Consider the following 23,032-nt stretch of genomic DNA (forward strand, 5'->3'; position numbering starts at 1 on the left):
AAGCAAACCGGCCCTTTTTCAAACTGTGTGCAAGACTTCTGCGTACTAAACCCTATGCCAAACATCTGTTGGACAGTTTCTTCCTTGGCCTGCATATTATCCAACAGTAGTTAATATGGTTTTTAGATAATCAGCAGAACGGCTCTTACCCAGCCCTTGGCTAAGTATTTCTGTACCACAAACACTTCCACAGAAGCACGACAGCACAAAGTACTATCACATTTCACCAGGATGGTATCCTTCATCAACTAAACTATCCCAATTGCTTTGATACAGAAAAAGTAATTGCAATCCTTTGGTTTATAAGCGTGTGTCTCAGGTTAAACGTTCATAGCATCTGTACAGAGAACAATACACAAAGTATTCCACCTCGAATGAAAGTTTAATCGTGATCTGATGGCAGGGGCTTACAGAGAGCCCAGAGCAGCATCCGTGTGGTGTGACCTCGATGGTCCGAAGAGGCAGAGCTTTTCAGCTCGCCGTCCGCAGAGCCAGCGTCTTTTGTCCCCTCTGCCAGACCTCTCTCTCCCAAGGAAACAACTCCCTTCTTCAGTTCCCCGCATTACCCAAGGGACTATGCAAGTCTCGGACCAAGAACAAAGAACAGAGCTGGATTTAGAGGAGATAACTAGGAAAATTTCATTTCTTGACAAATGGCGGGAGATCTTTAGTTACTGCGGGTAAGATGTTCTTGTTTCGCGTTTCTCTAGAACCAGAGGGATTTCTGGTGTGTAAGCAAGCAATCAGCTTTTATGTTGTGCTACATGAGAAGTCTCCATTATGGGTTTACATTTAAGATGCTTCGGGTATAACCATTTGTAGAGAGACGCTGCCCTAGCAAGGTTGGGTTTGAGGAGGTTTGTGGGTTGAGTAAGAGTGAGTAATTTCCTTGATGTTTTCTCTTTCATTTACAGGTTGGGAACCAATAATGCAATTCCTCAGGTAATTACTTTTCTCAAAGCCAGTGTGTTTTCCTCTCGTTGCTTCTTCAAACAATCACATTAACAGCATAATCTGCATTTATTTTACGCACAGAATGTCACTCAGGCACCCAGCATTTAATGTGTGAACACATAAAACTAGAAAGCTCTTTGAAATCTTTTCTCATGCTTTCTTTTTTCATGAAAATCCCTTCCTACTTTTAAGAGTACTTTTCATCACTAAGAGCACCATATGGTTATTATTTTAGAAAAAAGTAATACTAGAATCTAGAGTTCTTAAACTTGTGAAATAACACTAGGTTCTGATAGCCAAATGCTTCAGTGTTCGCGAAGAAAAGTGATTTTGAAAGTAGCCATCATCTTTATTCCACTTCTGAAAAACTGTTTTCCTTCATCATTTTCAAATAAGGGAAAGGTGACTGAATTCAGGTGTTACAAGGTATTTTAAAATCTGTTATACATTATAAGATGAAAGATATCTCATGTAACCTGAAAAGGTTAGAAGGTAATGAACTTGGTATTTCAGATATTAATTCAGTCTCTGAACAAACACGGCACAAAATATTAGGGTGATTTTCGCATCACTAATATATGATAAGATCAAACAACTGAATTGTTAATATTTTAACGGTAATGCTAAAGCATCTTCCTACAAGTGACCTGTAATCAAAAGCCTTATTTGTGCTAAAACTTTCTTAACCATAGTCTAAATTAGAATCAGGGAGATAATGCTTCCATTTTAGTCCTGGAAGCATTAAATGGAAATAGCTACCATTTGGGAGAATAGAATATTCAAAAGATAAAACAATCTTTGAAGGGAAAAAAAATTATAAATGTCAAGTTATGCTTTATACAGGGTGAGGGAAACCCATTGCCACAAATGTAAAGATTTTCTGTTTGATTTACAAAATGCATCATATCCCAATAGTAGTCTGCCATTGGGATGCTGTGTTTCTGAGATAAGAGAGCATCTTTGCCTCTAGGAATCCAGAAAACTAAGAAGGCAGTTTCCTTCATGTTTTAGCTACCAACAGGGCAGATTTGTTTCATGACATTAGTATAGAAGTTAAGTAAACTGGAAGAAGGGTTGATTCTAACATATTTAAATGCCGTAAGAATCAGTCAAGAAAAGAAAAAGTAGATTTTTTTTTCCTTAAAGGGAGGGGATGGATTTTTTTAAAGAAAAAAAAAAAGATTATACTCACTTCTTAGGGAGCAGGAATCTGAGAGAATTAACAGGAGGTAGCCTGACTTCCTTTATCGGCCAGTTAAAAACACAATGAGAAACATCGCGTATAGACTGGAAAGATTCAATGTTTATAAAATGTTGTCTTCTCGAAATAAGAGACAGTGACATTTACATTTTTCTCTAAACATAATTTCAAGTCAAGGTCTTGATAGCATTAATTATGTTTCCATAGTTACATTTAACCTCTCCCAGCCACATAAAACTTGTGAGAAACCCCTTTGACACAGACACTGGGATTTTCCTTCCTCTTTTATTGCTATTTATCACCATTTTCAGATGTCTTTCAAAGGGACACAATATTTTCTGAACACTGATTTTTCAGAGAGAAAGAGAGAAGAGAGGGAAAACAGGTCGTCACCAGCTCTGTTTGCTTTGTTTTTTGGTGGTGGCATTTTATACAGAATCATGACGGCAACCATGTATCGGCTGATGAAACTGAAAATGCAACAGGGATACCTCAGCCCAGGGGACAAGGACATTTGCCATCCAGTAGCCTTTGTTCTATCCCCAAACCCTCTATCATCTCTTCAGAATCAGGCGGCTCTCCTATCTCCCTGGCAATGGCCACGGTAAGTATAGCTTGTCAATTAAACATGAAAGGAAACGTAATCTTCCCCCAACAACAAGGCTGGGGAATCTTATCTGCTGTCATGTGACAGTATTATTGAAGATAAGACTACACACGGTTGTTATTGGTAAAGGGAGAATATAATTAAAATGACTTATTTATGGTGTTTTTCAAGGACACTGGTGATGTTACAGTCTTTTCCTCCCCAACTCTGAGAGTCTCTCTATTCACTTCCTTTGTGTGACAATTAAATTTGAGGTAGTGAGGGAGTTAATTTCAAATAAGTCACTCTATAGTGTGGGGTAGGGCAGGTGACGAGTGGTATAAACAACCATGCATAAAGCCATGCAGCTGTGTAAGGCAGGACCCTGTCTGTGCATGGGCAGGAGGGAGGGAGGTGAAGCCCTGTGCTGGGCCTGGGCCTGGGCCTGGGCAAAGAGCTGATCTCAGGAAAGAAATGTTTTCTGGGGCTGCCGAATAACATCCAGGTTTGAAAAGAACCTAAGGATCTGGAAGCTACCGATCCCAGGGACCATTTGCTTAGTTCCAAACCTGATGAGTCGGAGCAAAGACCCCCACCAGCTGAGGCACAGACCCAGCTAGGAGGCAAACTAGCAGCATCTCATTGGATCAAACAGGACAAGGCTGGAGGCAATGCCTTGGCAAATGTCCGAAGGCCCAGCTGTCAAGGTCAAAGAGGCGTGATTGGGCACTGGGGAAGCTAAGGCACGTATCAAGCCAGGGGAAAAGTACCAGCTAGGGTGAGAGATTCCTTCAGTTAGATTGCACCCAAGATAACTCTTTCAATCATAGTGAAACTCACGGCTTTTCAGGACCGTTTTCCCACATTTACCCTGTCCCTTCAAACTCCACACTACATTCTGGAGCCTCAGGCAGAAACTTTTCCTGGGGACCCTAAGAACAAGAATTGGAAGAAGCACTTCCTTCCTGAGGACATGCCACCCTACACCGGGGCAACCTTGCAGAAACCACCGAAGACTAGCTTGGTCACATGGGTGAGGACCAACAACACTTGTCCTACAGTTAGGCCCGTCCTGTACATCCAGTTCCACAGTCTGTGCACTGCACACAGGGTCCCTGAGAGGGATGAGTGGGGACTAGAACCCCTTCTGGGGAAACCACACGGTCTCCGTCTGCTTTTTTTTTTTTTTTTTTTTATGTTTATTTATTTTTGACAGAGAGACAGAACATGAGCGGGGGAGGGGCAGAAAGAGAGAGGGAGACACAGAATCCAAAGCAGCCTCCAGACTCGAGCTGTCAGCACAGAACCCGATGCGGGGCTCAAACTCACAGACCGCGAGATCATGACCTGAGCCGAAGTCAGATGCTCAACCGACCGAGCCACCCAGGCGCCCCTCCGTCTGCTTTTTAAGTTGGCTCTGGCTGTAGTGTTTCCAACGCTGAATATAGCCTTCCCTTAAGGTCCTCAGATGGGACATCATCCAATACAGGGTCCCGCGTTCTTTTTTATCGTGCATTTCCTCACAGGCTTCATAGGGCGACTCTCTTTCCTGTCATATTTGCAGTATAAATGTACTTAGGGGCCCACTGTTCTTTCTCATCACAAATCTCTCTGCCTCAATCCACCTTCCCTCTTTTGCTCAAACGCCAGATGTCACAGGAAGATAGGTCAGCAGGGCTCTCATGAGATGCTGCACCGGGTCATTGGCCTCACAGCCCCTGGATAGGGCCTTAACTTGTGTCTCATGTATCTAGTGAATGGCTCACATTTCAGGGAATGAAGACAGGTAATGAATACGTAATCCTGTTGGAGTCTCCCTCCTCAGTGGTGATTCTGCGTAGAGTGGACTATAGCACCAGACGTTAGAGTGACTACCTGTATTTTAATGGATGAGATAATGTTTTTAACAAACAATCTTTAATAAAAATGTATTACTGGCCCTGTAATGAATTTCTACTGTCATTTTAGAATTTATATACAGTGGGACAGTAGGCCACCTTGTCTATGAATACAAGACAAAACTATGATGGCATATTGGCATTTGCCCATATAGGCTTACAGAAATTCTAGAAGGCTTCAGATAATGTAACAGTGCCAGGAAAGAGTAGGGCAGGAGACACGGTGGGAGGGAGTTTTCCCTCAGCATACCTTTTTGTACTCTCTGGATTTTGAACCATGTGAATGTGCAATCTATTTTTAAAAACTCACATAGAAATTTTAAAAACAGGAAAAAAAAAAAAAAAAGCATTCGCAGATGTTTCCAAAATCTTCTGGTTTCTCTTTATACTGTGGAAGCAAGAGAGTCTCGGTCCGAGACTTTTCTACCACCACAAACGTGGTGTGATTGCAGACCTCCCCCATAACTTTTCCAAGGTAATTCTCTCCCTCTGGAAGAGCCTGGGGGACAAAAGAATCAGACCACAGTAGCCTGAACCCGAGTCGATGGAGTGTTAAGGAAGTCCCAGAAGTGGAGATAATCGATTTTCTTCTTAAAAAAAAATTTTTTTTTGAATTTATTCCCATTATGTGGGCCAGATGATAGTGTGTCCTTTAAATAGCAGTAGCATTAATTAAACACACCCTGGGATTTCGAGATGCTGAGCCTTGGGATTCTGAACACGTGGATTCCAGGGGGGCGATTTGGAAGCCTGACCAATTCTAATCGAGGACGTTTCAGCCGTGCAGCTGCCTGGCAAATTATCAGAGCTACTGAATCCTAATACTCACTTGAGAGTGCCTTTTGTTGTCATTCTGCCATTCTCCTTCCCCTCCCTGTTGAGGGTAGGGATGCATGGGATTTCCTGACTTGAGCACACTCACTCCTTGCTGGGATTCTGCTGAGAAAGGAGGGGGTGGGTGGAGCACCCTACGAACCTTCTCCCTCCCCAGCTCTTTTATTTCTCACCCTTTGTTGCCCCATTTCCGACACTGCAGCCTTCTGCCTTCCCCCAACCTAACATCTTACCGTGAGCGAATGCCGGCGAGGCTCCCGGCCCAGGTAAGGTTGTGGAGAAGGTAAGCATCCTCCTCCCCTCTGCTCTTCCCCCAGCACCTCCCCGCCCTTACCCCAAACTGCCTGCCTTCCCTCCAGGGCAGTTTCCCACCCTCCTGCCCAACCAGGCCCTTCTCCAGAACCCAGCCTGGAACACAATCCCGTAGCCTCTTTTATCCACAGTCAATAAACAAACCCCTGGTGTCTTTGCAATACCAGCCAGCAGGATGGTATTAAACAATGCAATGCCGGGAGATCAAAATATTCTGGCGGAGCCCCAGAGGAATGAAGCTCCAATGGAGGATGATAGGTAGTGGGGTGGCTTTTTGGAAGCCGGAAGCACAGCCTGGTGCCCCAGCTGAAGGCCTGGCCAACAGACCTCAGGAGATGTTTGCTTAATTAATTCACTGCTCTGGACAATCCCCTAGAGCCACATCTCAGTTCAGGGCAATGGGCATCATCCAGGTGCTCCTTCAGAGGCACTCCACCCTTCCCCAACCTGCTTTCTGCCAAGACTGACCTGTAGGGACTCCATCACCAGGGCTCCCTCCTCCTCCGGCTTCCTACTGAGTTTGAACAATGGGAGCCTTGGAGGGGGCCTGGAGGGAGGAAAGGGAAAGAAGACAGGCTGTGCACAGCTGGCGGAATCCCTCTCCTCTTCTGGAAGCTCTTTCCCCAGGACTCTGTCCTTTCTGCTTCAGGTCCCCCCTCCTCCCTCCTAGCCCCTCCAGGTCTACGGGAGATACTGTTGCTAGCTGTGGGACCCTGCGCTGGCCACTGTGGTTTCCCCACATGCAGTCCATATCTTTGTAAATAGTCCCTGTTTTAAACTTTCCTCAAGTTAATTATCCTGACTTGAGCGTGCCATCTGTTTCCTGCTGGGACTCTTACCATACAAGTCGAAAGGCTTGCATTTGGGTGCTGGAGCTGCCATTTACATACACGTAACCGCTCTGTGTCCCAAAGCTTTTCATTGTAAAATGAAAGGGCTGAATTAGATTGTTTTAAAAATCAGCAACTACTTCCGGCCAGCCTGTTGTGCACCCAGCACTGTACCAGATGCTGAGGAATCCATGGTGAACATGATCAAGCCAAGAATCTACCACTCTATTTGATAGGCTAGGAGAGAAACGCTTCTTAAGTTTTGCTAACTCGAAAGTCTGATTCCATGATGAGCCAGTAATTTTTTTTTTTTAATTTTTTTTTTCAACGTTTATTTATTTTTGGGACAGAGAGAGACAGAGCATGAACGGGGGAGGGGCAGAGAGAGAGGGAGACACAGAATCGGAAACAGGCTCCAGGCTCCGAGCCATCAGCCCAGAGCCCGATGCGGGGCTCGAACTCACGGACAGCGAGATCGTGACCTGGCTGAAGTTGGATGCTTAACCGACTGCACCACCCAGGCACCCCTGAGCCAGTAATTTCTAAGGAAAGAAATGATGTAGGGAAGAAGCTTCAGAAAATTATTCTATCTCGGGTTGGGGGTGCGGACAGGTGCAGAGGTGGGAGAGGACAGGATGGGCAAGGTTGTCACAGGGAAAATCTAAGCCCAGGGACCAGAAAAAAGGCAGTCAAGGCAAGGAAATTAAACACATCAGGAAGAATGATCCAGGAACTCTGTCTTCGGGGGTGTATGTGTGTGTGAGTGTGCGTGTGTATGTGTGCATGCGTGTGTGTGAGCATGTGCATGTGCATGTGTGTGTGTGAGTGCATGAGTGTGTGTGTGTGTATGTGTGGGCATGCGAGATAATGATCATCATTATCATCATCATAGCAATCAGGAAAGAGTTATTCATTACAAATCCTGGAAAACTAACAAAGTGAAAAGAGAAAAACTATAAACCGTGCTTGTGTTAAATAATAATGATCATTTCAGTCATTTATTAGGACCATTTACCATTTGTGTCCAGTTACCAGGCAGCACAAGTGACATATGCATATTACTGAATATAAGCCAGGCTAATCTCGTTATAAATTATATTTGATATGAAAGTAAACGTTACATAGGTAAGATGAGTCATCTTTATTGTCACACTGGCCAGTGGGTCTGGCCTGAGAGGCCTGCCGCCTCTCTGTTCTAAGTCAGACACAGGTGCATCTGGATGGTGACACTCCCTAAGTTGGAAGTGACATCCAGCAACCAAAACAGGAGCTTGGTTTGGCTGGCAGAGTTGTTTTCATTGAATTTGAATTCTAAGCCTTCTTAGTCTCAACAGTTTTAATCTCTCACATTTATACACGGCTTCCCCTCCCCTCCTCCTGCCAGGCTCTGGTCTTTTTTCATCTGTGGTGGGGCTCTGTTCCCTACAGCATTCCAGGGCAGACAGGTTGTGTGTTCATAAAGGGAGAACACCTTGCATTTAATCAGCACTTAACGGTTCCCAGAGCCCTTTTCCATATGTCTTCCCATTCAATAATAGCCGTGATGTGGGCCGAGCAAGGGTTGACCCCATTTCAGGATAAGCAAATAAAGTCTTACAGAGGATGGGCAATCAGTCCAAGTTCATGAGGTCAGTGAGGAGCAGAATTGGGCTTCTCAACACAGGAGTGGGGAGTGCTCGGTCTTTCTTCTGTGCTGTGCAGCCTTGATGTCATTTTCAGTCCTCTGTTGGGGATGGCCTGGGTTGGTGGCTTGTTGGTCATGATACACATCGAGTCTGTGTCTTCCGGGAGCCGACTCTATGCCCTTCTCCTCCCTTTCCTTCTCTTGCTGTTGCCCTGAGCCACCGGACAAACCATTTGTCTTCAAGTGCACTTCTGGGCTCACACTGACATGCACCTGCCTCTCTTTCTTTGTAGAGACAATCTTTTCTTTCAAGGGGGGAGCAGAGGTGGCCAGGAAATAAACTCCAGCCACGGAACCAGACACTGGTCTGACAAGGGGAGAACTTTCCAGATGCTCACTCTCCTGCATCTGTCCTTATTAGAAACCATTAGGCTCTGGATAAATTGGGCTGATCCTTCCTTTTTACCACAGAGTCTCCTCGTTCCTTTGAACCACCCCCTGTCCTTGGACACTCTGGGTGCTCTCTGTGTGTGTGCGTGCATGCGTGTGTGTGTGTGTGTGTGTGTGTGTGTGTGTGTGTGTGTGTCTGTGTGTCTGTGTGTTTGCAGGTCTTCTCTGTCCAGCCTCCCCTCCATTATAGGAAATAGGTCATTATGTGGTCTGTCCCAGAGTGTGGGATGTGTGCCTCTGCTAGAGCATGGCTGCTTTTAGGGATATGTTATTAAGTGACATTAAATAGACTGAGTCACCTTCTTCACTGAGCCCTTCTTCATGCTGGTAGGCCCTGAAGAAAGACTCTGTAAGTGGTGCACACGTTCACACCTCTTTAACACTTCCTACTTCCTTTCTTAATTAAATAGAATGTGAGCTCAGGCAAAGCTTTCATAGGCAATAGTTTCTAGCATAAGTCAATAACATTGTTTTATTTCCATTTTTTTTTAAATATGGTGATTTTTTTTTAAATAAGTGATTTTGATTCCCACTTAAAGATGTGGCAAGAAGTGTCCCTATTAAATAAGCATTTTTTAATTTATAAAAGAGTAGCTCAAGCTAATGAAAAATATTAATTAAATAATGATTGGCCCACAAAAAGGACAGCAATTACAGGATGACACATACTTGTTTTTAAATGTTTATGTATTTTTGAGAGAGAGAGAAAGAGAGAGAGAGTGTGTGGGAGCAGGGGAGGGGGAGGGGGGAGAAAGAGGATCTGAAGTGGGCTCTGTGCTGACAGCAGAGCCTGACGCGGGGCTTGAACTCACAAACTGTGAAATCATGATTTGAGCCTGTAAGATCGTGACCTGAGCAGAATTCAGACACTTAACCAACTGAGCCACCCAGACACCCCAAGGATGCCACTTACTTAAAGCTGGGGAAGCAGAGAAGTAGTGTTGGAATTTGGATGCAAATTCCAGCAGTTTCTACCACTGGGTACTTCCCTGTGGAAGGAGGATAATAAGAGTACCTACCTCAAATAATTAAATTAACATAATGAATGTAAAGCACTTAGACCAGTGTGTGGTACATAGAAAACACTCAATAAATGCTAGATGCCATTGGCCAGCCTAGTTCAAGTGTATCTCTTCCATGAAGCATTCCTGAGCTCTTTAGTCAGAAATTCTCCTCCCTCTATTCTCTCAAGGTACTTTTTACTTTGGAACTTCACACATTCTATCTCGTACACAGTTGCGGGGTATTAGACTTTTTACATATCTATACCCCACATAGGTAGGACCAAGCACATGCTAAGCAATTACTACGCCCCTGATTGTGGATGGATTCCCCTTTCTTCACGTATTTGATTTATAAAGGCTTCTTTTTTCTGGGAAGCCTTAGAAGACCCTCTCCAATCTCAACGTGCTATAGGATATCCAGCAAAACCTTAAAAATTGGGGGGCAAGAGGACAGAGAATGATTGTTTAGTATCATTTAAAAAAAATCTTCTTAACGTTTATTTTTTAAGGAGAGAGAGAGACAGAGCGTGAGCAGGGGAGGGGCAGAGAGAGAGGGAGACACACAATCCGAAGCAGGCTGCAGGCTCTGAACCATCAGCACAGAGCCCGATGCAGGGCTTGAACCCATGAACTGTGAGATCATGACATGGGCCGAAGTTGGACAGCTAACTGACTGAGCCACCCAGGTGCCCCTGTTTAGTATCATTTAAATCAATATTGTACTAGGGGCGCCTGGGTGGCGCAGTCGGTTAAGCGTCCGACTTCAGCCAGGTCACGATCTCGCGGTCCGGGAGTTCGAGCCCCGCGTCAGGCTCTGGGCTGATGGCTCAGAGCCTGGAGCCTGTTTCCGATTCTGTGTCTCCCTCTCTCTCTGCCCCTACCCCGTTCATGCTCTGTCTCTCTCTGTCCCAAAAATAAATAAACATTGAAAAAAAAAAATTTTTTTAAATCAATATTGTACTCAAGCTAGAAACAGAGTCCTGTGTGTTTCTCTTTCCTTGAGCAAGAGAGAAGGACTCAAAGCTGGGGGAGGCGAGCACTGCAGTCATGGCTGCAGATGGGTATCCCGGATGCCCATGACATGGATCGTCAGTGACAGGAGGCAGAGGGGCAGAGCAGTGGCCCAGGCCGGACTGCAAAGCATAAAGGAGAGATGGCTGGCGATGGAAGGGGAGACAGACACAAGGGAAAAAATCAGATGGGGACAACAGGGCACAAGGTTAACACACTGAGCCTTCGGGATACAATAGTCTAAGGGAACCTGGTGTGAACCTTTCACACAAGACTTTACAATTACAGATAGAGGAGTAGGGTAAAATGTAAACCAGGATGTAGGGAGAGGACAGGCCCACCTCCACAATCCCACCACCTTACTTAAGGCTGTTAGATGAAGAATGTGTCTAAGAAGAATCATCTTTCTTTGAATCATTTCTTTCCCCTCTTCTCAGAAGTTACGGCAGAGCCTCTTTGGAAATACTATCCATGTCTTCAGCTATGACTGGAAAAAGGCCTATTTCAGGTTCCATGATCCTTTTTCTGACCTGGCTTTCACTTTGGAAGTGGGAAAGGTAATAGTAAGTAAAAATTTTTTTAAAAAATCCTAATCCCGTATTCCCTAGCCATGTTTCCTTCCATCTTTATCCATATGAATGTATGTTTTCATTACATTGTCAAAGCATATTTAATATAATTTAACATTTAGCCTTAAATGATATGAGACTATTTAAAATTACAATTTACTGTCAGGGTTATAGCAAAGTCTCACACTCCTTCCCTGCTGTCGCACACCCTGCCCTCCCAAATTCGAGGTTTCCTGGCTCTTCTCTCCAAGTTCTAAGTATCCCTGAGGATTTAGAAGGCAGGAGGAGATCCAGGAGCTTCTTTCTGGCTTGTTTAAAATCTCAGTAATTCAGGTCATCAATTACTAGTCACACAGAGATTTCAAAGACCAGCCAACAAGTTCTGTACATCCTACAAATCCAAAAGTTTGCTATGAAGCAGGAGCATAGCGAAGGTAGGGTGGAAGAGGACAGATGTCCCCAGGTGCTGGTCTACTGAAGCTGGTCAGTGAAGATTCCGGCCCAGCCATGGCATTTGACCACAACCCACGTATGGAGTACAGTGTCCCTTCACTAAGCTAAGGGGATGCTGTATATACCAGGAGGGACAGGTCAGCAGAGAATAGGCCACATCCATTTCCCAGAGTTCTTCTTTGTCATATTGGCCCCAAGAGGTTCCATTACGGTTGTACAGCCTGCCCCCAGCCTCACACACCTCACTATTTATCTTCCCCGTTTCAGGGAGGTGCCCGAAGCATTCAGATGGCAGTTCAAGGATTCATCATCAAAGACTTGTTGTTTACCAGGAAGGGAAAGGACTGTAACTTTCACAGGTAAGAGGCCTAGCAGCACTTCTCAGACACATTCCTCATGTCACAAGAACTGTTATGTGCCAAACGGTCATTATGGAAAATCCCCTGGGCGACCTCAGGAAGTAGACTTGCCCCGCGAGACGAAAACGGCTCTGGTTCTCCCAGACGGACGGGATTTTGTGATTGGGGAGGACTTTCCTGGAGTCACTCTCAATGTTTGGTTGCAGGGATAACGTTGACAGTTTTAGTGCTCCACTGCAGACCTTCCTGTCAGCTAAAATGATGCCCCTGGTCTCAGGTGGGCTTACTTGAAAATATTTGATGGGAAGCCCCAAACTGACAATTTCAAGGAGGAACAAAAGGGGTGATTTTAAAAGCCCCGATAAAGCCCCGATAATTCTCCTATTTAACTAGGCTAACAAAGTACTGTGTTTGGTAGTTGCCTATTCAAGAAAATCGGTTCAGATTATTTTACTTAGAAGTCAAGTCCCTATCATGGGCAAAGCTCTATGCTCGATATTAGAAAAAATATAAATAAGTAAAGGTATATATCTGCCCTCAGCAGGGTAAGTTATCACTCAAAACAGGAACTAAATGTATAATTTATTCTAAGGTCATGAATTGCCAGTTTCCTGAAAAGCAGAGCCAGAGATGAGAATTCTTTATGCAAGTGATTTATGAAGGGAAGGCCCTGTTGGAGAGAAAAAAAAAAAATTTTTTTTTTACCCCTCTAGCTTCTTTGGCTAGTCTAATAATTAACTTTACAGAAGACAGATTAATAGGAGGAAAATAAACACGAGCTTAATAACATGTATACCTCGGGGTGCCAAGGTGGCTCAGTTGGTTAAGTGTCCGACTTCGGCTCAGGTCATGATCTCACAGTTCGTGGCTTAGAGCCCCGCGTTGGGCTCTGTGCTGACAGCTCAGAGCCCGGACCCTCCTTTGGGTTCTGTGTCTCCCTCTCACTCTGCTCCTGCCCCACTCATGCTCTGTCTCTCTCTCTCTCTTTCTCTCTCTCAAAAATAAACATTAAAAAAATTAAAAAAAAAAAAACATGTATACCTCTTGTATACATGGGAGAGACCTAGGAAATCTCTGTAATTCCCCCAAATAGCCAAAGGCATCACGTTAAATACCATCTTTAGCTAAAGACAAAAGAAGATGTTGGGGGTGGGGAGTCAGTTATGGGAGGTTACAGGGGAAATCGCAGTGAACAAGCATAGGGTTGTTTTGCACATTACGTCTGTGCCTTCTCCACTGATAGGAGTTTCTAGAGATTTAGAGCCATCCCCCTCTTCCCATGAGGACATCCCGTTACAAACGGAGATTTCTCCTATAACGTCTTTTACAAAAGGGCAACTTCTATTGAGTTTTTGGACCCTCTCTTGAGTCTGTAACTTTTTAAAAATAACCAGTTTAAAATAGTCCACATGCCAAAGTGGCATCTTGGGCTGGCAAGATTTGCTCCCCTTCGGGCCTCAGGAGAAACCTGGAAGAGTGAAGGAAAAGGAGAGGGAAGGAGAAGCTGAGGAAGAATGCGGTCTCCAGTGACGCCCAGCCTCAGTCTGATCCCATGAGAGCTCTAAAGCCTCAGTGGCCCCATTTTCAAAGAACAAAGTGGGGGCCTTTGTACTTCCCACCTCAGCCGGGCACTGGCTTTGACCCGCTCCATGAAACCTTCCAGAACCTTCTCAGTCCCAAGTTCTGTCTCCTTCTTCTTCACTCTCAGAGCATTTTGTTGTATCCCCATCCACCTCCTCAAATTAGGCTTTTAGACTATGGAGCACTCCTTGTTTCTCATTTCTGTGTTGCCACGGAGGTAGCGGGATTATAGAAATCATCGCTGAGTCCGTTAATAAACCCCATCACGTGTTTCTCCATCGGGACAACAGTTGTCAGTGTTAAATATTTAGAAAACAAGCAGAGCAAAGGTCTACCGCATAAAGATTGGCTCCCATTTCCTGGGAAATCCTGACAGCCCAGGATCGCTCCAGAGAGTATAATGCTTGAGGGCAGGGAGTCAGGAACCAGCCTGCCTGGTGTAAAATCACCACTCTACCACTTTCAAGGTGAACGACTTGAAACGACTGGGGACCAATTCCTCAACCCCTCTTTCTTTCTTCACCTCTGAATCGGCAGTAATAGTAGTATCTACTTCACAGGGTTGTTGTGAGGATTAGATGAGGGGACAGGTATGAAGTGCTTAGAGCAATTCTGGGGACAGTGAGTGTGCCTGCTATACAAGTCAGGATGGGCACCATGAAGCGGGCCTCCAGTGCCGCGTGGGACAGACATGATGGGGGAGCACAGACACAGCGAGCACATTAAAGGCAGACAAGGGCATGAGAAAAGGCATGGAGGGGTGATACAGAAAATACGTTCAGGGGACTGGTCCATGTGGGGCAGCAGGTTTGCAGAATGGAAACCTGGGAGATAACACTGGACGGGCTACACTTGCAAAGGGCCTGTGTTCCTGGGTTAAAACGTTTGGATCAGTCTCTGCTGGAGTTCGGCTAGAGGACAGCGGTGGGGACTCCGGGGGGGAGGGGGTAACTCACAGGGTGGGACTGGCTAAGATCACCAAGAGAAATAGTACGCTGCTGTGAGGATGCCACTGCCAGTGACAGAGTGTAGACAAGGCCCTCTGCGACCGTCTCACGGGGTGGGTTGATGAAGGAAGTGAAGAGACCCATCTGGTATGCAGCAGGGGACTTAAAAGTGGAGGCACCTCACATTCAGCTAGGTGACTGTCCATGCCAGTGTTCTCATACCCAACCTCCCATATTGCAGTTTGTGTGCAGTCAGCAAACAGGAGCAACAGCAGGCCCTGGCTGCGGCACTGGCTGGCATCCTGTGGGCGGCAGGAGCAGCTGAGAAGGCCACCGTCTGTCTTGTCACAGAGCACACTTATGTCACCTCCAATCCTGACTACTCGGGCGATGATTTCACCGAGCGGGTGAGTGCACCCCTGCCCGTCCCGCCAGATAAAGGGCCAATGAAACCTGAGAGTATCCTAGACTCAACATGGAAATGAAGGCGGAGCCCCATCGATGCTCCCAGAAGGGTCAGATGTGGCCAAAGGCATCTTCCAAAGAGGTAAGAACCAAGGGTTGGAAGTGCCTGCTGTGAATTTTTCCTTCCAGAATGCACCAGGACCAAGAATATCCCAGACCCGAAATCATCACAAAATGCCATTTCCATATCCACTGTCTTCAACATTGCTGAATTTTACCTATTAAGAAAAAATATGTTTATGGCTTTACTGCTCAAGATATCACATTGGTTTAAAACTAAGGACTGTAAAAGGGAGGCCGGTAGCCATCCACTTTCACCATGTATGTTTCACATGGCCTTGTGTAAGATAATCTGTCAGGTTTCAGCAAAGTGATTTTGCAATGAAACAAAAAGCTCCCTTGAGGAAATAACAGTAAGTTGACATCTTATAGATGTAGCTTTCATCTTCCTTTTCATTTTTATCTTCTATTCTTGATTTATAGCTCCAGCTGTTTGAACTTTTAGAGAAAGAAGCCACTGAGAAATTCATCTATGATCATTTACAATGTGTAAGTGTTTAAGTGTTGAGATAATCCCTTTATGTTGAACCGATCTTACAGGAAATCTTCTTTCTTTTACAAAGCGTATTTCTAATGATGCTTATTAAGAAAACCAGGTCATTTTGAGAGCTAAGAAAGGGCCGAATGAGAGAAAGAAAAGCCCGCCTCTCCCTCCCCACAGCCTAAAAAGAGGCCAGATCACACACAGGCCATTCACAATTGCCTCTTTGTCCTTGGCTAATCAAACCCAGAGAATAATACTATAGAGGGCATATGCCAAGATTTCTTTTGTGGGAAGAGAATACGTCAAAGCAGTCTTGCCTCATCTAATGGATAAAACACAAAAATGCTAGACAACTGAGGCCCTAGTCTAAATTGCCAAAATGACCACTCACATTGGCTCCAAGGAAACGACTTCTAGTCTGAAAAAGGTGGCCCTGTTTTACCTCTTCTATCAGCACCTTCCACACAATGTCCTCCTGGCAATAATTCTTCCCAACCTCCCATGTGGGGACAGTGTCGGTGGAATATCTAAGGTGCTTTTTTAAGATGCCTTTGCAGAGAAAGGAATGAAAGCTGATTTCTAAAGAATTAGAACCCTACAGGGTAAAAGAAGAAGACAATTAGCAGGGTAACCATGAAGCCATACAACGGTGGATTATATAGAAGGGGGAAATGGGGTCCATGAACCTCACTGCTCCATTCCTTCCAAAGGCTATAGAGGTAGAAAACTTGGGCATGAGTTCTCAGCCACACATTGGCCATACATTCTTGGTTAAACTAGTCACCCCAGGACTACCTCCCCCACCATCTCATATGTCTGTGTGGTAGGCAGAGGAAAGCCCCCCCCCCCCCAACTGCCCCACAAGGATGTCCATACCCTACCTTGTGGAACCTGTGAATTTTATGCTTTATAGCAAAGGGGAATTAAGGTTGCTAACTCAGTTGACTTTTTTTTTTTTTAATTTTCAAAATTTGTGGGATTTAAGTATAGGTGACCTACAATGTTATATTAATTTCAGGTGCACAACAGAGTGATTCAACAACTCTGGGTGCATTACAAAATGCTTTAAAATAGGGCGAGTATTCCAGGTTACTCAGATGGGCCCAATGTAGTCACAAGGGTCCTTAAGAGGAAGACAGAAGAGGAAGTCAGAGTGTACGATGTGAGGACAGTGTTGCCTGCCGCTGCTGGCTTTGAAGATGGAAACGGGGGACACGGCCACTAGAAGCTATAACAGGCAAGGAAACAGAGCCTCTAGCAGGCCTGCTGACTGCTCCATTTGGGCTCAGTAGGAGCCATTTTGGACTTGTGATCTCCAGAACTGTAAGATAATAAATTTGCATTCTTTTTTGTGCTTTTTTTTTTAACTTTTATGAAGTTTTAATTCCAGTATAGTTAACTTGCAGTGTTACATTCGTTTCAAAATTTCTATTATTTACGGTACTAAATTTATGGTTATTTTATAATATATATTTATATTTTTAATATAAATGTATAATTAATATAAATTATATATAATATAAATTTATAACAAGCCTGTATAATGGATTTTAAAGACCTAGCATGAAATATTAAGTTAGAAGCCTGCTTAGGGACTCTGTTGTGGGCAGATATTGAATGGAGTCACACAGATAGAGAGGACCATGTAAGTAATGAGCCTTCCAGCACAAAGAGGCAAACCCTTTCCTTTCTGTCTTCCATCTCCTCAACTCAGACCTGGGGCAGTCTGATTCAAAAGGAAGGTCCCCACATCTACAAGGGATTCCTTAGTGTCGCCGGAGTTGAGAATCAGAGGATCAGAGCTGAAACTCTACACAGGCTTGTTCTATCAAAGGCTAAGAGTCAAGCTGGAATAAGTAACAAAGGCCTTATGCAGAGGCCAACTGTACGGTGTGGGTGAGCCTGACGCGAGAGCTGCCCGGGTCAAACAGACCCATGCTGACTATTGCCATAGCCACTCTGAGGAAGCCCTGGCACCGTTTCCTCAGTGACGGGGGCACTTGATGGCAGGTTCCATCAAGGGCACTTGATACTCCTCTCAAGGGCACCCCTGACCAGGGACCGCACATTATGATGTGCTTCACCGAACCTTTACCAAACCCCACTCACTCTCAAAATGCACCCATTTTGAGGTCCCATTCCTGTGTCCCATCTTAAGACAGAAATCTCAAGACAGAGGTCTGAGGGCTACATGTGGACAGTAGACCTAAGTTTATGGGTTGAATTTCATCCCCCCAAAAGATATGTCCCCATGCCTGTGCATATGATGTTATTTGGAAAAGAGGTCTTTGCAAAGGTAATCAAGTCAAGGAAAAGTCACGCTGGATTAGGGTCGGCCCAATCCAGTGACTGGTACCTTTACAAGAAGAAGGACACTTGGACACAGACACAGTCATGTGGGGAAAACACCATGTGATCATGGAGGCAGAGCTTCCATGATGGGATGTGTCCTACAAGTCAACGCACTCCAAGGATTGCCAGCAGCCACTAGAAGCTAGAAGATGCAAGAAAGACTCCTTCCCTTCCGCCTTCAGGGAAAGCACGGCCATGCTCCCACACCTTGATTTCAGACATCTGGCCTCCAGAAGCGTGACAGAATACATTTCTATTGTTTCAAGCAATTCAAGTTTCTGGTAACTTGTTACAGCAGCCCTGATACACCTATCATATGTGATCTGCAGCATTCGTCCACCCAGTGTTGTATTTTTAAACATTTGACCCAGCCACTCTTCAAAAACAACCAGAAGATTCCACATAAAAACCTGGATTTTTAGCTTTTTCCCAAAAGAATCAGAAAACCTGGCCGCACTGGGCCTATATGCTGGCACATTCTCAGTTAGCTGACGTGGGGGCAGTGATTTCTATTGGACAAGTTGTGATAGGCTGAATGATGCTTCCTACCTGGTAAAAGGACTTTGAAGATGTGATTAAGTCAAAGACCTTGAAATAGGGAGATTATCTTGAATTTTCCTGCGGGGGGGGGGGGGGCAGGCTATTAATAATAAGAGTCTTGTCAGGAAAAGTGGATGACGAGAGAAAGTGGTGTGACGAGGGAAGCAGAGAGAGAAGAGGGATCACCTGTAGGGTCACAATTTGGGGTCATGAGCCAAGGATAAGGATGGCTTCTAAAAGCTGGAAGAGGAAGTGAAAAGTCTTCCCCACAAAGCCTGCAGAAGAAACATAAGCCTGCCAGCAGTTTGAATCAGACTCATGAAGTGGCATCCGTGTTGGGACCTCAAACCTCCAAAAGTGGAAGACAAAGAATTCATGTTGTCTTATGCCACCAAGTTTGTGGTAATTTGTTACGGCAGCAACAGGAAACGAATACACCAGGGTCCCCAATGTGCCTCTGGACCAACCTTTCCTCATTTCTCTGACACTCTGTAGCACACCCATTTGGGTTCCTGTCTGATGCCTGTGGCACTGGAATTTGTTCCTGCCTGAGGGTCCTGCCCCTGCCAGGTCACAGAGAGTGATGGGGACAGGTTAATCCATAAAAGGGAAAGCACCTGCATTTTAGCAGAAGCCTTCCCAATACAAGGCCTTTAAAGGAGATACTTTAACCCTGGGAACCTTAAAAGCCAGCCAAGGAGCTTCTTTCCAGCAGGCAGAATATTCACACAAAGCTAAGACCTGCTACCTGAATGTCAGTTGGGCAATTTGGATTTGATCCTGGAAGTCACAGGGCACCTTTGGAAACTCTTGAGCAGAAAAATAGCCTTCCCAAGAAAAGAGAGAGGGGAGAAGTGCCTTAAAGAGGGAAAGATAATAATTTTGTTGTGGTTCTAGCATGTTCCAAGAACTAAGGTAGGTACTGTGCATTATTTTCATTTAACTTTTGCAACAAAGCTGCAATTTATCCACAATTGCAGATGCGGTGATTGAAACTCAAATAAGTTAGTAACTAGGAGTAATGGTAGAACTGGTTTTGAACCTAGATCTGTGTAAGTCCAAAGGTATTTCTAGAAATCAATGAGGAGGGAGAGATGTCCCAACCAAGGAGAGGCTGGGAAGGGGGCCAGCCAAGAGCACACTAAGGGTCTGGGCTGGGATGGATGCTGGAAAGATGGAGAGGAAAGGTACACTACATCTTAGCCATGATTTGAAGACAATCATGTGATAGAAGTGGACGAAAGAAAAATAGGTCGAAAAGCAAGAGAATGACAGCACCAAGGGCAGATGTTGAACAAGGAAGACAAATGCATTCGAGAGTGAAGATGGCCTAGGGAAGCTGTCCTATCAGCCGCCAAAAAAAAAAAAAAAAAAAAAAAAAAAAAATCTCGGGCTATAAATCCTTGAATTCATGCCTGGAGATATACATAGCTGCATTGCTTTTAGGCAAACATGCTTTTGTTTTGTCCCCCCCAAACAGTTCAAAGAGGAAGGAGGCCATGGTGTCATCTTGTTTCTTTACAGCCTGATCTTCTCCAGAACATTTGAAAGGTAAATTCAACAAACATTTGCACAGGTATTTCCTATAGCTCCGTGATCACATACGCAGAGTACTCTTACATCGGAAAATATTTTCATGCCCTGTTGGAAACCTGAGTAGTTTTTCCCAGTGGCTGCTCTTCTGTTGATTCATCCTTTTTTTTTTTTTTTTTTTTTTCAACGTTTATTTATTTTTGGGACAGAGAGAGACAGAGCATGAACGGGGGAGGGGCAGAGAGAGAGGGAGACACAGAATTGGAAACAGGCTCCAGGCTCTGAGCCATCAGCCCAGAGCCTGACGCGGGGCTCGAACTCACAGACCGCGAGATCGTGACCTGGCTGAAGTCGGACGCTTAACCGACTGCGCCACCCAGGCGCTCCTGATTCATCCTTTTCTGTGGTCAGTTTGGCCATATTAATGGGTGAGTGGATATCGCCAGAAAGGTTTGAATCTGCTTTTCTCGTACAGTGGTGGCTTCCTTCTACTTGTGGTTATAAATATTGACGGATAATACCAAAATTTATTTGTATAACTTTCATAATAAAAGTATTTTATTATTTATACGCACAATAAAATATACCCACAGGTATTTATTTTGTCTCTATGATATGCAAAGCCCCTTTCTTGGCACAATGGGAAATACAAATAAAAGAAGAGATGGCCTGACCTCCTTCAGGGCCCAATCTGGGAAAGATAGGAGTTATACGTAGAGATACTGGGTATGTCACAGGGGGTACTTAATGTACCAAATGAGGTGTAAAGACGAGCAGTCTGGAAGATTCCAGAGGAGGAAGGGTCACCAGTTGATAGACTAATCAAGGAAGGCTTCTTAGAAGAAGTAGACTTTCTTTTGGGCTCTGAAAGGAAAATAACCTTTCAGAGAATCACAGAGAGATACAGTCTCTAGAAAGGAAGAGTTACAAGCCCTGAAGCAAAAATCTCCTAACACTTGTCTTTTGCATAGCATCATCACATTTTTGTGGTCTGTATTTTTAGCTGCTTAACAGTTTTCTTTAAATCAACACAAATTTAAATATTAACTTCTTCCTAAACATTAATATCTTTCAAATCGTGTATTTGTTGTGCTAAAGAAGAATGTATTAAGCACATCCACCACACGGTTTAAAAAAAAAATTTTTTTTATAACATTTATTTATTTTTGAGAGACAGAGAGAGACAAAGCATGAGCAGGGGAGGGACAGCGAGAGAGGGAGACACAGAATCCGGAAGCAGGCTCCAGGCTCTGAGCTGTCAGCACCAATCCCCACACGGGGCTCAAACTCACGAGTTGCGAGATCATACCTAGGCCCAAGTCAACGCTTAACCAACCGAGCCACCCAGGTGCCCCCAACATATGGTTTTTTAAATGCTCATACCTACGCCACCTAAAATCATGCCACACTTAAGGCAACACTGCCCTGAATTACATCTGATGCCACCAAGGCACTCACCATGCTGGACCCAAGCTTTTAGTTCTTACTCAGGAAGGGCATGACTCCAGAGGCGCCTGGGTGGCTCGCGTCTGACTCCTGGTTTCGGCTCAGGTCGTAATCTGACGACAGTTCATGAGCCTGAGCCCTGCATCAGGCCCTGCGCTGACAGTGTGGATTCTGCTTGGGATTCTCTCTTTCTCCCTCTCTCTCTGCCCCTCCTGCAGGCTCTCTTTCTCTTTTTCTCTCAAAATAAACAAACTTAAAATTAAAAAAAAAAACAAACTTTTTTTTAAATAAAAGAAAGGCATGACTTCAGTCCTGTGAACAGGTTCCTTCAAGAACACTTTACAACTCATATACCAGAACTCAGCACCTCTCCCTAAGCGAGAGCAGGAGCCACATCCTGCCTGGACTTTCTATCGCCTGGGGTGGGACCCCAAGCCCCGGTCCCTGGTGAAATAGTAGAGGCAGCCCTTCTGCAGTCAACAAATGGGTTTAACCCGCAAACTAGTATTTTCCACTTGAACAGTCTGTTCGACTCTGTCTTGAGCCAGGACTCTCTGTGCCACTACCCTAAGCCAAGGGTCCGTTGTCACTCAGAGCAAACAGTTTCTCCACTGAGCCCAGCACCCACACAGGGATCCTAACGTGTGAGATCTGTCACTTCACCCTTCTGCCTCACCACCTGTCAGCATCCCCCAACTTCACCCATAGCTTTTCCCATCACCTCTGCAGCCTGGGTATTAGAAGCTTTTCCGGTGAGAGACGCAAAGGTGCAAGGCACATGGGAGGGACAGTGACTAGGCAAACCTAATGTTGGGAGGTGGAAGAAGGAGAGGCCGTGGGTTCCTGGTGAGGTCACTGTCTCTGACTGAAGGCTGATGGCATCTTGCATCCTACAGGCTTCAGAAGGACCTAGATGCTTCCAGCACTCATCTGTTACAACCACATGCTGGGGGCTTCCTGTGCAGGCAGGTAGGTTGAGAGGCTTTGTCTTTCTATTATAGAATCTGAATTAGGCTTTTTTTTTTTTTCTTCAATTAAGCATATTCGCTCCCCAAGTGAAGAGTGATTGGATTATCTTTGAAAGACTAAGAAGATGCTAATGTGAGTTTGCTCTCAGAGTCTATGTTCCAATTTCTATTTTACCTCTGAGAGCCCCACATTCCTGACGTTTTACAGACCTGTTAGGAAATATCTTGACAGGACCTACCAGGAATCCCTAATCATGGAAAGAAAAGTACTATAAAAACATCTTCGCTTATTGCTTCTTAAATCACAAGTATGGAAACCAGAGTTTATAAGAAATGTAAAGGGAGGAAGGGCAGTCAGATCTAAGTGGGGCCCGTGGGGAGTTATTGTGTATGGCTCCAGAAACAAAGTCAACAAACTTCTGTTTTAACGCTGCCAAATGTTTACGACATGTTTTTCCTGAATTATGTATTAGGTGATTTCTATTCATTTAAGTAAAACTGGTGACTTTGCAGTGGTTATTAAAAAAAAAAAAAAAGAGGGGCGCCTGGGTGGCGCAGTCGGTTAAGCGTC

At 44.8% G+C, this 23,032-nt stretch overlaps 1 protein-coding gene across 1 annotated transcript in view; it reads left to right on the top strand.

Annotated features, from left to right (window-relative positions):
* The first annotated feature begins 576 nt into the window (after positions 1–576).
* Positions 577–23,032, top strand: part of MINDY4B (MINDY family member 4B) — a 37,138-nt gene continuing 14,682 nt past the window's right edge. Inside the window, exons 1-9 of the mRNA XM_045503281.1 lie at positions 577–680; positions 915–942; positions 2,592–2,759; positions 11,142–11,261; positions 11,994–12,085; positions 14,855–15,020; positions 15,562–15,627; positions 19,995–20,065; positions 22,390–22,462. Of these exons, the coding sequence (XP_045359237.1) occupies positions 577–680; positions 915–942; positions 2,592–2,759; positions 11,142–11,261; positions 11,994–12,085; positions 14,855–15,020; positions 15,562–15,627; positions 19,995–20,065; positions 22,390–22,462 (888 nt within the window). The remainder of the gene's footprint in view (positions 681–914; positions 943–2,591; positions 2,760–11,141; positions 11,262–11,993; positions 12,086–14,854; positions 15,021–15,561; positions 15,628–19,994; positions 20,066–22,389; positions 22,463–23,032) is intronic.

Source organism: Leopardus geoffroyi, chromosome C2, assembly GCF_018350155.1.
Source record: "Leopardus geoffroyi isolate Oge1 chromosome C2, O.geoffroyi_Oge1_pat1.0, whole genome shotgun sequence".
NCBI lineage: Eukaryota > Metazoa > Chordata > Mammalia > Carnivora > Felidae > Leopardus > Leopardus geoffroyi.